The sequence below is a fragment of the Prenolepis imparis genome, unplaced genomic scaffold, assembly GCF_030444845.1.
Source record: "Prenolepis imparis isolate NDT839.2.m4 unplaced genomic scaffold, iyPreImpa1.0 SCAF_5, whole genome shotgun sequence".
In the NCBI taxonomy this organism is placed as follows: domain Eukaryota; kingdom Metazoa; phylum Arthropoda; class Insecta; order Hymenoptera; family Formicidae; genus Prenolepis; species Prenolepis imparis.
In genome coordinates, this window is record NW_028141163.1 from 13102339 (window position 1) to 13118187 (window position 15849).

A 15849-nucleotide genomic window follows, 5' to 3' on the forward strand; every position below is an offset into this window, starting at 1 on the left:
TAATATCGATAAAGCAATTTATATTTCTGTGATATCAAGTCTATAAATAGAAGAACGCTCTTAAATCATAAATTAAAATTTGACAGACAATTTAATTTAATCGCTTATCGCAGCCCAGGTGCATTTTCCGACGTCATCGGTTTTAATCAACTGAAAAATTCATCCATCTCTGCTTGAAATAATTAATACACACACGCACACAGACACATTTGTTTGGTAATTCAAGCATATAAATAGTATGTAATAGCTGTGCGATTGTAAATGCACGTTCGTAAATGTACGAGCTTCCTAAAGAAGTATTCGTAGTCTTATCTCTCGATACCACAAATATCACCTAAGAGCATTAAAGTAGAGGAAACGGTAGGTCGAGGAAAACGTCTAACACGTGGATTGCCTACTATACTCAAGGTCTCGTACAATTCTGGAAAACATTTAGTGCTATCTTATTTACATTTAGATTATAACATAACACAGATAAAAATAGATATTTAGATAAATAAAAAGAATACAGTTTTTTTATTGATATTTTTTTGATATTTTATTGATATTTTATTGATATTTTTATTGATATTGTTATTTTTTATTGACCTGCTTTTTTCGATAACATTTACCTTTTTCAATAAAAAAATTCTAGCAAATAATTATCTATTGTTATATTCTGTCAGTTTTATTTTTTTTTTTTTTAACGAAAAATGGATCAAATTTCTCTCTAAAAGTAATATCTTACAATTTCCAAGTATCTTTGTAACGTGTTAAACTCTTAACATAATGGTAGGATCAATATATTAATATCGAATGCTTTTTATATAAAGAGAGTTCCCATTTTCTTTTAAACGCGACACAAGCTGCTTAAATTAGGGTCGCCTAAGCAAGCAGAATGGCAGGACATTTTACGGTAAAGATATATCTAGTTACGGGCGAGTAATGAAACTCATGAGAGCTCTGACATTCACCCGCTTAGCTTCGCACCATGATGAAATTCGAATAGATAGGCAGCCGTCATCCTTGAGCTAGCTTCTGCTTGCAGCCAAGGTCGCCTCGTCGGCTTAAGCTGTCGCGATATCTCAAACGATCTGGCCGATTGGAAAAACAGACGGACGCTACGGAATGTCATTGCCGTTTAGTATATTGTACATACGCGTATTTATACGATATATACGCACGTGTATATGCGTATCGTAGTCGCGAAACATATGCAAGAAACCGTCGAGTCGAGGGAGTCAGCTGCAAAAATAGAGAGCGCGCACCACTTGCGAAACATACACGGCAATGCACAAATTTCAGTGGGAAACTCTTTGTGCATCCAAGTGTATGCTGCGCTCACCTGCACTCACTTATGCTGAAATCGCATTATCGCGATCGAATCTAATTGTAAGCTAATAAAAACTCCCGTTCTCCAGAGGTCGAAAAATCACATTTATTCAAATTTATATTATATTATGCAATGCAAGTATATTCGCAATGTACTATATTTTTTGAATATATATAAATCTCAACATATTTATAATTTCTCTAGATATTTCAATAAAAGAGAACATAGTAAGCGTCAACTATAATCAACAAAATAATAACGCAACAATATATTTTTATAAATTTTTTTTGACTTTTCACTAATGATGCAAATATAAAAGATATTCTTTGAATATACATAATTCTCAAAATATGATTTATAATTCTCTTATAGATATTTTAATAAGAGAGAATATAGTAAGTATTAACAATAGTTAACAATATAGAATAAAAAGGCAACAATATATTTTTATAATCGTTTTTTAAATTATTTCTAATGATGATTAAAGAAGAGAACTTTCTATTCTATGTATTGCATAATAATTATTTTAATGTTTGGAAAAATATGCCTGTATTTTTATCGCGAATATTAATATTATATATTTGCGCGCGCCTAGACAAAGGTTTCATATTAAGTAATTAAAAGCTTATTTCTCCATGTTCACGAATCATCGATCGTTCGTGATCTAGATACAAAGAACTCTATGTAGAAATGTTTTTTTTAGCGACGACAACCTCGCATCGTCGGTGGTAGAACACACACACAGACTATCGGTGTTATCTTATCGACATTTGATTTGGATAAAAAAGTTCTGTCGTTCATACACACATACACACCCACACACATATACTCACATACAAACTGCACCTAATAATAACGAAACAGCGCACAGCATGACAAAGCGAAATATAAATCATGTTCTTTTGTTTCCTTTCTCATCAGTGAACTATATGTCATATAAATTTAATTAACTTAAATTATCTTAAAATTCTTATATATATATATATAATATTAATTATTTATGATTACAACGTATATAAACATTATTTAGAAACAGATTAATTATTTATGATTACAACGTATATAAACATTATATAGAAACAGATTATTTTTATATATAATTAATTTAATTCAAATGTTTATTAATTTATATATTATTTATTTATTTTTTTGTTATGCAATTCAATTTTAATTTTATTATCTAGATTTTCTGGATTATTTATTATCTAGATTTGTACAGTATACACATTTGTTTAATCGAATTAAATAGCCAAATAATTTAATATTAAATAGAGATATTGTTTTTTTTTCTCGATGTAAAATATAAACAATCAGTGCAGTATATGTTACTACTAGTCTTTGTTTCGCAAAGTCACGTGCGTGCTCATCTTTCGATGCACACGATCGTTCTTCACGATCATTCTATTGGTTGGAACTTGTCACTTTTTTTTCTACTGTTTACGTCGAGTCACGTGTTCGCTGATTTTGCAATATTTTCTTGGACAAAGCGAAACAAAGAAGGAAGCAGGGCAAAGTCGTACTCTCGAACGGACTCTGCTCTCGCAGCTGCAAAAGTAAACCGCAACTTACGCGGAAATTACGCAAAATGTGACTCAAGCAACGCTCCTTGCTTCCGAAAACACGCACGTGCGTATTCGGTTTATTGTGCGACAAGCGCGCTAAAGTGAACTGGATAATATTACGTATATATTAACGTCTTTAATATATAATTATATATTTGGAGTATTTATTATAATTAAATTTTTTCGTTGCGTCGTACAATCGTATAGTAGAAAAACTTTTAAACTTTTCAGATAATAATATCGAAAAAAAAGCCTTTTGAAAAAATAATTTAAAAAAATTACTATTTGTGCATTCTCTTAAGAACTTAAAAAATTAAGTTGCGTAGCAAAATAAAAACCGAGTAAAAACGTAGTATGAAGAAATTCAATAAAATCACACGTTATATACTAAGCTAATTAAATATAAATATATACAAAATATTTTTATCATAAAAAAGAATCAAAATGAAAATCAATATTCAAAGAAAGATCAAAATTTAAAAACCTATATGATGCAATAACAAGAAGAAAAAATTGCATCAAACGGCGTAATATAATATTATCATTCGTAAACACTTAAAAAAGCTGGCATCTCATTTCAAATTCTGCAAATTCTACGCATCCATGTAACAGCGAACAGCGTTGATGAGCGAATACGTAGTTTAATGCGTTCATCACTATATGTATGCTTTATTAAGTCTGCTACTTTGTCGCAAGTTCTCGCGTATAGACGTGAATATTAAATTATTGTCGACTAGTATTTTACATACAATGGACCCTCTATTTTTGGATTAGGCCCCGGGCCACACAAAGACCCGCGGTTCCATTGTTTTCTCAGCTTCTTCTTTTCTGAATAATAAAGCGGGTCGACACAATTTTGGACATGTCATTTTAAATTTATTAATTTATTAATTCTATGATAGAGCCTTGGGCAGAGCATTTTACTTGTGTTCACATGGGGACATATATTTGATTGATTAACTTTGTGATATTTTACATGCAAGAGAATGCTACTTAATTTTATATATTATACAATTAGCGATTGTAAATTAAATTTACATAACAGAATATACTAAATTGCCAAAGGGATATTAAAAAAGATAATATCAATTTTTAATAATATAATAAAAAAGTATATGTATATTTGAAAATAAAATTCCAATTAAAATATTGCAAATTAAATTTTGTAAAGAAAGGAAGGGCTTATATTCACATCTCACTATAAATGACCATTTTTACTTTAAAATCACTTTAACTTCTAGTTAATCGAGAAAACCTTGAAAAATCTGCATTCCTGCGTTCACTTTCAAAAGAAATATTTTCCCAGGTAAAAACACAATGTCTTTGTTCTCTTTTTCCGTCGACCACTCGACAGTTCCATTGTCTTCCGTCTGCAACCTTGATGACAGTTAGAAACCGGGACAATATCGAGATTCGTTTTCCATTAACCGCTTGCATACTAGCAAAAAAGTTTGATTATTGAGAGGCCTACATGGAAATAAGCTGCAGCTATCTGATACTAATTGCATATATTGTTAAAATGGTATTAAAAGCTTTCACATAAACGATGTTTGTAAAAATGGGTGATATAAAAGAAAAGAAAAGAAAAAATAAATTTTGATCTTTTAGTCTGATTGCAAAAAATATGCTAATAATGTAGTTAGCTTTGAATAAATAAAATTTAAAATATCTAAGATTTTAGATTGTGTTAATTAAGTTATGCATTATATAATTTATTTAAAAAAATTTTTTTAATTATCTTATTTTTCTTCATAGTATGTTCCAATATGTACTAATACTAATTTTTCAATCGATATACTATTAACTCTTATTTATTGAAAACGGAGCCTACAGATTCCACAAATTGTAACTATATTTGTTTATATTTATCTATCACAATTTTTTTAATTTATTCAAGAAAGAGAAAAAAGAATATACATAGAATACAAATATTTATGAGTATATATTTATATATTATAAATATATATATTTTTAATTGTAAAATATAATTTTTTTCGAAATATTCTTTTATTTTTATAATTTTTATAACTTTTTCTTTCTAAATTTGATTTTAATTTGTAGAAATAAACAACATAAAGTAGATATATTAAAATCGTAATCACTCACGTAATTATCAAGGATGAGTAAGATTTGTTTATATGTTATGAGATAAGGCACGATCTATCATGTTTTACATTTACATCATACTCTCTCTTCTTTTCTGACAACTGAGAACTATTGTTTGTTAGATGAGCATATAAATCTTACATCCCTTTAAACGCAAATCAATCTTATGATATAGCAAAAAAATCCATGATGCAAAGGTAATCCGATAATCTTGTACACTTATCATCATAATACTTAAGAACAGAAGGGGCCTTGGGCCAATTACAACGATTTGACTCATTCGCGTTTACAGGAGGGTCTATACTACATGTCGTACATATTAATTTTAACTTTAAGAAATGTTATACATGTAATATTAATATTATACATCCCAGATAATTAATTTTAAATTTTATATTTACCAAATTGGTTCATTTAAGTCCGTTCAATTAGATCTTATATCTAACATTAATACTGCATAGAGAACTTTTGTCAGAATAATATATTTTATTAAAAATATATCAATTTCTTTATGAATATACATATGGTCATAAAATAGTCTACAATTTGGAAAGTTATCTAATAAAAACTTTATAATAGATTAAAAAATTAAAAATATGAATCGGACAATTAACAATAGAATTTTTTCGACAACCAACATTTATTTATAAAAATTATTTAAGATGCTCAAATTCATTCGTTTATCACAAGTTGATAACCAAAATAATTACTAACTGTAAATACTCTGCTATCATTTTACTTGATGCTTTGCATCAATTTATCATGACAATGTATATATGCTGGATTTTTTCTTTTGCTCATTCTATCTCTCATAATTATTTAACAATTTAATATGATTCATACCTCATCTTTTTTTCATTTCTTTCAACAATATATATTGTACACAAATAAAAATGTGGTGGGTTAGTGTGATGTTTGATTATTATTCGATTTGATATTACACAAGAGTATATATATACATATAAAATAATTTTATTTAACTACAAAACTAATATTGATCATTTATTTACAACACGATTATACCATCTCGAATTATTTGTCATTTGTTTTTCTTACAGTTTTATCGACTCATCGTCCATCGTTCGTTCCTGTCACTGCTGTCAGATGTCGGCAGCATTGCAGGTGCGCCGCTCGTCAACAATCGATGATGGTTCGTGCCGCGCGAGTCGCGAGTGGTCGCGAAGCGTCCCGTATTATCGCATTTTAACCGGTGCGTAAACGCGTTTCGGTTTCCGCTGAATTGTGCTCATCGCGTAGTGTCGCGATCTCTTGTGTTCCTGTGCTATTCCAGTCGTGCGCTATGAGCCGCGAGGCGAATTATCGAGCCGTGAAATCGTGAGAAATTTCGCCACACGCGGCGCGTTTCTGTCACTTTTCGCCGCCGTCCCCGTTCCCTCTCCCCCCCTTCCTTCCACCCTTTTTCCGACCGCTCTCCCTCATTATTCGCGTCGCGCGGTTGTGTGTTTCGTCGTGTGTATAACTGTATAACCGGCTCTATGCAACTGTGTCGCGATCTTACCGCGTGATCGTCGTAGGTTTTTATCGCGTTCTCGGAGAACGCGGATCCTCGACGTTCATCATATCCGCGAGTGTCTGGAAAAGCTCCGTAATCGGGGTGTTCGCCGAAAGGCGCCGAAGCTCCGTCGGAGGAGGAGGAGGAAGAGGAGAAGGAGGTGAAGGTGGCTCGACATCGTCAAGAGGGCTCGAGAGGACGACCAACAGAGGATACAGTTAACCGGGGATGGCAGACCACAGCAAAATGTGAGTTTCTCTTCTCATGTTTTTTCTCTTCCTTTTTTCCGCTCTTTGCGTTGCCAGAGGCGAAACGTTGCCGAAAAAAGATATGCTAATACATGCGATTTAAATTGAATCGGAAACTTATGCTCGCGATATCGACTATTTGGGTTTCTTCTTGATTGATACTAATGGTCGATGCCAGCACCCACACACGTACATCAACGTCGATTTCGAGTTTCGACACATTCACCATAGTTCAAACTAACCTGCAAGTCAGTTTAAAATAATTAGAAATTGTCCTTGAGATTTCCTTTTACCTATATATTATCTTTTTTTAAATCGAACATTCTATTTATTATACTATGAGATAAAAACCTTATATTTTTTAAATTAAACTTCTCTGGTAAGATAAACTTATTTAAATCTTATTAATGCATTGAAATATTTTTAACAAAAAAGTTTCTTACAATCGAAATATTTATGGATATTTGAAATATCATAATATCATAATATTTAATGGGAAAACATGCAACTATCTTAAAGAGATTGCTTTATCTTCATTTAATTTTAGCTGAGAGAGACGAGAATTTCGTTAAATATTGATTAAACTTAACCGACATTGGTGAAATATATCATAAAATGAGCTTCTAAATCCATAATGTTCCTTTGGGACATACGTTATTATCCTTCGCAACAAAGAAAGGTTAGGGCGATATGGGAATAATATACAAGATATTAAAGTTGAGAGTTTGCCAATTGCATCAGAGATTTAATTCTCTTTTACCATTATTTTTTTTTTATATATAATTTAATTTATCCGTAATCGGAAGCGAATACCTATTCCGAATCGATTCGATCTTTTATATAAATATGTGATCCGCACTGATGTTATCGAATTAATTTCGAGGAGTGAAATATGTATATGTTCTGTGTCGTGTCGAAACTCGACACTTCGCTTCGATAGCAAAGTTAAGCTGTTATCCGATTAATAAATTGACTACGTAGCTATGTGATTCCACAGATGTGTAAATGTATACAGATGAAATTTCGTTATATATAATTTTATCTGACATTTTATATCTCAAGTAATGACGCAATTCGAGAAAAAAAATTGTTCGATCGAAACAACTTATTCTACTCGATAATTCTATAGAGATATAAATAATAACATTATAAAATATGCAGCTAATGGGATATGGGATTAACAACAGTATAAAATATGCAGCTAACAGTATATGAAGTTAAAAACATCGGGATATCGTCATTTTTATATATACGTTCGGAACACGTGTACATTGAGCAATATTATGATTATTACATTAACTATAGTGATAATTATTTTTATATGTATTTAACGCAACACTTCGTCTACAAAATTATTTCTAACTAATAATTTTTTTTTTTTTTCTACTAAATTACTAATACAAATTGTTAAATAAAATGTATTTCTTATGATATTTCACACCATATTTTCGTAATATCAAGTATTGATTAATATAATGATACGAAGTATCGATAAAAATGAAAGTAATGTCAAATATTAATTACATTCTGTATTCATTTCGTTGCATTTAATTAAGTGTAAGAATTTTTTGTGTTAATTAGATTGTTATTCCGAATTCATTTATGCTTATTACTTTTTAGAGATAAAATTAAAAAAAAACAAATTTTAATTAATTTCAGTTGACGTTATTAGAATGATTATACATAAAGACATAAGTATATATAAAATTACTTATCTTTTGCGCGTATGATTAATATTATAATTGTGAATTTTGATGAGAATAACGCGATCGCGGAAAAACACTTGGATTTATATAGGCGCCTCTTGTTGAAAGCTGGTTGGAAGCATCTTCCGTGCAAGGATCACGATCTTTCTACGCCCACGTAATGAGCGCGAAATTATGGGTACTCGCTTGCAGGATCGGTTGCAAAAAATCTGGGCCCGAGGCAATAGCGTATGATGTAAAAATAGATCGCAAGAAAAGTTTAAAAGAGATTGCATATATTATCAGAAATATAAATATTATTTACGTTAAATGCCATGAAAATAATGCAGATTTTGAATAAAAAATAGACTGGACTTTTAATTTTTTTTAGTAGCAAAGGCAAAGATAAAATTTAAAAATTGTGTGTGTACACAGAGAAAATTTTCTCTTGGAATTTATCCTGAAAATCGTGGTAATCATGAGACAATATGGTATGGAAAGAATTTTATGAGAATTTCTCTGATTAATATTTATCACAATAAAAATAATAATATCTATCACAATAAAATATAAAACATGTTTGATTAACTTTACTATGCAGTTTAGTAAAATTAATCAAACATGTTTTATATTTTATTGTGATAGATATTATTATTTTTATTGTGATAAATATTAATCAGAGAAATTCTCATAAAATTCTTTCCATACCATATTGTCTCACGATTACCATGATTTTCAAGGTAAATTTTAAGAGAAAATTCTCTCACAAGTGTATGTATATACATGTGCATGTATATACCTATATAATATATAATTTGGCAGTTTCACTTTAGTATTATACTTATTAATATGATGATTAACAATCACGTATTTCTTTGATTTAAATTAAATTTAAAATAAACTTTATCGTTATCGAGCTTTCCTGTATTTCAGAAGTTCTGTTATCAAAAGTTTTCTCAGTCGTTATTCTTATTGATAATACTAAGTCATAACTTGTGGTAGTAGAAGGGAATGCAAGTGCAAACGTGTAGAAGGCACACACCTATCTTTTGCTACGGTCATGGCGACATGCGCGCGTTTTACTGGTTCCGTACGCGTGCACTTTTCTGCAGCTCGCGTATGTGCGCGATAATGTAGTATCTGAAATGACGTTTTGTTATGAATGTCGTTTGCTAGGTAGTTTCAGCACTTTGCATTTTGCTGCATATTTGCATCTCCGGTAGTGTACGGTACCATGTTTATTGACATACAATTTTCTACAACGTACAAATGCATCAAATAAAATATCAGCCTTTGATTCTCGAAAAAGAAAGAAATTTTCAATATATTTAAATAAATTTTCAATCCATTGGCGGCTCGATTACTGAAAAATCTGGTTACTAATATTATGCAATATTTTGTTCGTGATAATCGATAAAAGTTTTCGTAGAATCTCTGTGTCGCGTAGATAGGTATACATTATTATTAATTGATTTAGCAGTTTAGCAAATCAAGTTTCTTCTTGTGTACATTTAAACGGAATCGAAATGACTAAATCTTATGATATATATCGAATCGCATTACATATTACGCTCTGTAAGTATGGACTTTATATAACGATCGATATTTGGGCTAGATTTTCTTTGGAAGATGTATACAATGTCGAGATTTAGTATACCGGGTGTATCATGATGACATATTGAGAAGGATGTTTCGTGTTCGATTTCAGTATGTTGAACAAACTTGAGAAATCCGTCAATGCAAAAAAAAAAAAAAAAATTAATCTGGGAATTGGGGAAATAACGTAACAATATAAATTATCTTATTTTATATAATCCTCCGAATATTTTTATGAAGTTTTACGTAATATCTTTAACATTTTGTTATATAGCATAATATTAATCATATTAATATTAATATTATCTATTAATTTATTCATATATTTTTATATTTAGAATTAATAATTATTTTTTAATATATAACTTAATCTGTTTTATTCCATAAATACCAAAAAAGTGTATTTGCTTGAAAATTGCTCGTCAGGAATTTTATGTGTTATTCACATCGATTTTGTTCATATAGACATAATTAACATCTTTCTTCAAACTTGATAATTAACGAGATTCAATTACGAAAACATATTTTCGAAACCACATGTAGCCCTGGCCTCTATATCATCAAAGTCGTAATAATTAAATAAAAGACTTTTTATTCTGGTATTATCTCTTTTTGTCATAAGTTTTTCTACTTAAAAATTCATTTGCATATATTTATTTACACAGACGGTGCTTTACGAGAGAAGTTTTTGTTGAAGATTAAATTGTTTTCTCGCGGAATTTTCAGCACATGTATACCAGGAAAAAGATGTCAAAATTGTCGATAAATTCTGCTTTTTTGTTCGCGTATCTTGTACAGTTACTTGTACGTTAATTACGAGATCCGTTTTAATTCTCCCATCGCTTATCAGTGAATTTTTGGGTATGTGTGTGCTACAGTTTGTCCTCTGATTACAGTAACCGATAAGTCCTAATTTGTGGGAAGCTATCAAAAATGTCGAAAATTAATTACAATCAGTTCGCGAACGATATAATAATGTAGAAAAAATTATACGTCAGATCAGTGAAAGAAAGAGAGAGAGAGAGAGAGAGAGAGAGAGAGAGAGAGAGAGAGAGAGAGAGAGAGATGAGAGATAAACTCGATAAAATTTTTATTTTGTATCCTTTTGTGTCGTATTTTGTGTTTTACTTTCTATAGAAACGAGTGTTTATTGCGTGAAAAAAGTTTACGCGAAAGAAAATTTACATCAACTTTTCAATTTTTCGAGAGAGAGAAAGAGAGAGAGAGAGAGAGAGAGAGAGAGAGAGAATTCTTCTCTTTGGAGTTTTGTTCCGGATGTGTAGCTTGTATTGCTTCTTATCTAAATTATTGCATCGTCCATATCTCGTAACTTGTAACGATGGCGTGAAGAAAAGAGACATAGGCATGAACTTAATGGATATTTAAATGTATATGTAACACGCGATTTCGTGCGCCCAACAAGCCGAGATGTATACTAATGAATATTTTGTCGCTTAGCTACGCTTATTAAAATAATTGTTTTTAATGCACTATAGCCACATGTATCACACTATCCGAACGTTATTCGAATTATGCAGTTTTTAATTAGAAGCAGCTTTGAAATATTTTTGTTTTGTGCGTTTGACGAAAACAAAGAAAAGACTTAAGGCAAGAAATAGTTCCTTTCTAAATGGCATGATTAAATCATGATTCTATTTGATAAATTGCTTTCATAGAGTTTTGCTAGACGTTACAACGGCAAAGATATACCATTAAGATTTATGCCGTATTAATTTAGAAGGCATAAAATAAATCGAAGGAAATTGAATTTATAAATTATAATAAATAAATTTATAGTTTCTCTATATAATATAATAAATTTATTTATTTCTCTAAATAAATAAAATTATATTTGATAATTCTTTTTTTTTTTTTATTCGCTTTTCTAAGTTTCATTGAATATGTAGCAATAAAAGAAACAAAAGAATCAGTTAGCTCATGCACTTTATTTTTGGCGGAATTTCAATTAGTTGTTGCCTGCCGTCGCGCAATTGCAAAAGAAATAATTAATATTGTCATTACATTATGATTGAGATATATAATTTCGATCATACGCGCACGGAATGATCTGTACGTTTCATTCGCGACAATAAAATTGCGACAATAGCGTAAGATTCAATTTCCCGTATCGGTGGCGTTGAAAATTGAATTCACCGGGTTATACTGTTTAGTTACACCGATTATATTGTTTTTTATGGCACGCTATGATTGCCTAAAGCCTAAATCGATTCCTTCGATTTATCGCGATGGATAAATACTTTTCTATCGCACTCACATGCGACGCTATAGGATCGACATATAGGACAAAGCGTAAGCGATTTTTCGTTACGCGGTCATTCCGCTTGATTTATGCAAGGGCGAGCCGTGTGTGCATCGCATGCAGTGCACCAATGTGTGTAACAGTTATTAATGCCAGGTTACTGGAGCCAACCTAATGCGAGTGCGGCCGCAACGATCAAGCGGCCAACCTATCCCGACTTTCGAGCGAGACTGGGGTTTGTCATCGCGATATATCTATACCATGTGATAAAGTGATCTAGGTTACGTTACCTTCTACCACTCGTTCTCCAGAGTAACAATCTCGTATCAAAGGCGAGAACTTCCGATCTGGGAAATTTGACATGCTCGATAAATCGATATTGGTAAATAACGTCTGTCATTGAAACACATATCCCTTTTAATAGAATTACATAAATTATGTACCTATAACGAAGAGAAAAAGTATCTACCGGCTATAAAACTTTGAAAAATAAAAATAATGACATAATTTAATTTTTATAAATTTTCGGTACTTAATCTTATTTTTGTTATTTTTGACTGCAAAATTTTTAACAGTTATATCGAAAAACATAATGATAAGTTCGTGACAAAAAGTCGAGACAAAAAGAGGCCGAGAGAGATAAGACACGACGTGTTTTGCTTGCGGCATTCATCCAACTCAGGCATTGGCGGTGAAAATGATGGTGGATTTCGGTTCATTTGCTTAGATACGCGCGTGGCTGATTATAGTATATGTACAGCGCCGCAAAAAAGCCGCGTGTCATGTACGGAATGTGTTTTCACAGTCGGATTAGCTACCGTATTCACTTTTCTGTAAATCGGTTCTTCTCGTTGTGTGATTCTTATCAGCCGATCTCGGCTGCGATAATTTGCGTACGATATATTGAGACGAACGACATTTTATATCGTCGTTAATTTTCCGTCGCAATTAATTATTTGCAGAAATATTATAGTTTGATCGATCTTATACGAGATATTCAAACTAGATCAAGTTTATAGGGGTTGTAAAAAAATTACTCTAAACAACATAAAATTATATCAAACATCACACGTTTTAAATTATAAATAATTCTAACTTTGTACAAACTCGTATTATAAACGAGATCACATAAAACGAAGTATTATAAATAGATAAATTGCAATTAATTGATAAAATCTCACAATCAATAATGTCGATGAGCTTATGTTATTTCAGCCAGCAGGTATAAACGTTATAATAATTATTTTTTAATAATTATAATTTTTACGGTTTTTCCTCACTTTTGAAATAGGTAAATGGAAAAACTTGCGTTAACCTAACATCATAAGAAATGATACGCGGAATTATAATTAGGTATTAATTTATTGTTAACTCGTTGATTTAATCCCAAACTTATTTAGTTTAATGTTTAAAAGTTAAAACATTAGAGCTTCAAAGAATAAACTATGTTACCGCGAAGATAAGTTAGCAATTAATTTTATAAAAAATCAATACATAAAATTAAAATTTGCTTACCACATAATTTTCATGCCGTTATTCAATGCCTTTCCCGAGTCTCTTTTTTTTTCTTGTATGTTTCTTCAATTTGTTCCTTTATGTCACTCACACGCGAAAATTTCGATCGCGCGTTATTAATCGGAATATGATTGCTCAACATTTTTCAGAACATTCTTAACTTAATTACACACGATATATATTTTATTTTAATATGAAAGAAGAGTGGGACAATCATAATTACACGGTTATGATTCGCGCCCGACACTGGAAAATCGCACGACCAAATTCACACATGCTATCTCTGTTGCTAACAAATACTATAGCACGCATTGTACGATAATTTCATTCTATTTCTCATTATAATACAAGTAAATAAATGTATACACATTAAAATTAAAGATAGATATTTACAGATGAAATATACAAGAGAGAATATTCTATCACTTTGTTGACTCACCCAATTGATTTTTGATCAAATAAATTATCAACGCGCCAAATTTGTGATACGCAGTTAATAAATATTAAAATACGGGGTCAATAACGATTATACTTATTAATTAAATGCATTTCAATAACGCTCGAATCAATCCATTTTATATCCGCGATATTTTGTTAATGATTGAGAAATTGGAAAATGACATCGACAATTTTATCCCGATACTGCGCAATACTATACGAGTTGATGATTAGTTGAGATTAGTTGAAACAAATAATCGCGAAAATTGATTATTCACGCGAATTAATAATTGCTAATTGTAATAATTGTATTAGGAAATGATCATGTTTGGTATCCTACGATTACTTATACATACATAGATAATATAGTTTTTGCGATCGTGCTTTAAGAAATAATACGGCGACACACGAAATGCACGATTTCTAAGAATATTATTTTATTAATTAAACGCGTTTCTATAATGTTCATTCTATAATTATTTCGTTTTAGATCTTCTATGTTTTATTAATGGGTGAGAAATTCGAAAACGATATTGGCAAGTTTATCCTGATACTATACGAATTAATGGCGATTTGAAACACGATAATCACGAAAATTAATTAATCACCCTAGTTGATATATAATTGTTAACTGTAATATTCGTACAGAGAGAAAATAATCGCGTTAAATATCTTCTGCGAAAGGAAATACTATGAAATAATACATATAGCAATATCGAACAGACAAATAAGTTCTGCTCGCTCGAATCTCGTCGCGCGAACGACAAGATCACCGCACGTAAACAGTAATGAGTGCCTATACTTCTATACATCGGAAAAATTCAATATCATTTAGAGCGCTCGTTTATGCGTGATGATCTTGTTGTCATTCATACGACGAGTCACGAGTGAGCATCAGGAACTAACCGCGTGCTACGTATTATTCCGTCGTATTATCTCTTAAAGAAATTGTTAATTTATAATTATTGAAATGCGTTTAATTAATAAAATACCGTAAATACACATACTATATTAGTTAATAATAAAGATAACATTGTGTTGATTTGGCCGCGCGAGTTTCCAGTATTGAACGAGATAATGGTTTCGTCTAATCGTGATTTTGCATTCTTTCGTTGTAATTAGTACACAGTGCAATCGAAATTAACAGTGTTTTCACGAATGAGTGTTGTATGAGTATCATAAGGGAGTAATAAGGGATAAATAAGAGAAAAATCCGAAGAGTATGGCAACTTTAAGGTCAGGCAATTTATATTTTTTTATTTGTTTAAAAAATTAAATAAAATTACTCTATCTTTTCTTATCAATTTTTTACTCTTTGATGGACACAATAAATTTATTAAAACAACAAATGAACAAAATATGACATTTAATTATGGCATGCATACGCATTTAATTACTCACGGTGATTATATGGTGAGAGTTATCAGAATCAGATTAATAGATCTTGTGTACTTAATCGTACTTAAATGTATATTTTGAATATTGTTGATAAAATAAGAAGTTTATGAATTGAATAAATATTAATCTGTGTAATAATATTTGTTAAAAAACTTTATTATAAATGTGCGTATGTGTTGAAAAAGTTAGGATAAAATAGTAATTTTACAAGCAAGT

At 30.6% G+C, this 15849-nt stretch overlaps 1 protein-coding gene across 2 annotated transcripts in view; it reads left to right on the plus strand.

The window, feature by feature from the left end:
- The first annotated feature begins 6109 nt into the window (after positions 1 to 6109).
- Mtd (TLD domain-containing protein mustard) overlaps positions 6110 to 15849 on the plus strand; it is a 126466-nt gene continuing 116726 nt past the window's right edge. For both annotated transcript variants that reach the window (XM_083038506.1, XM_083038509.1), the window contains exon 1: positions 6110 to 6741. In XM_083038506.1, coding sequence (XP_082894632.1) covers positions 6722 to 6741 — 20 coding nt within the window. In that variant the 5' untranslated portion in view covers positions 6110 to 6721. The remainder of the gene's footprint in view (positions 6742 to 15849) is intronic.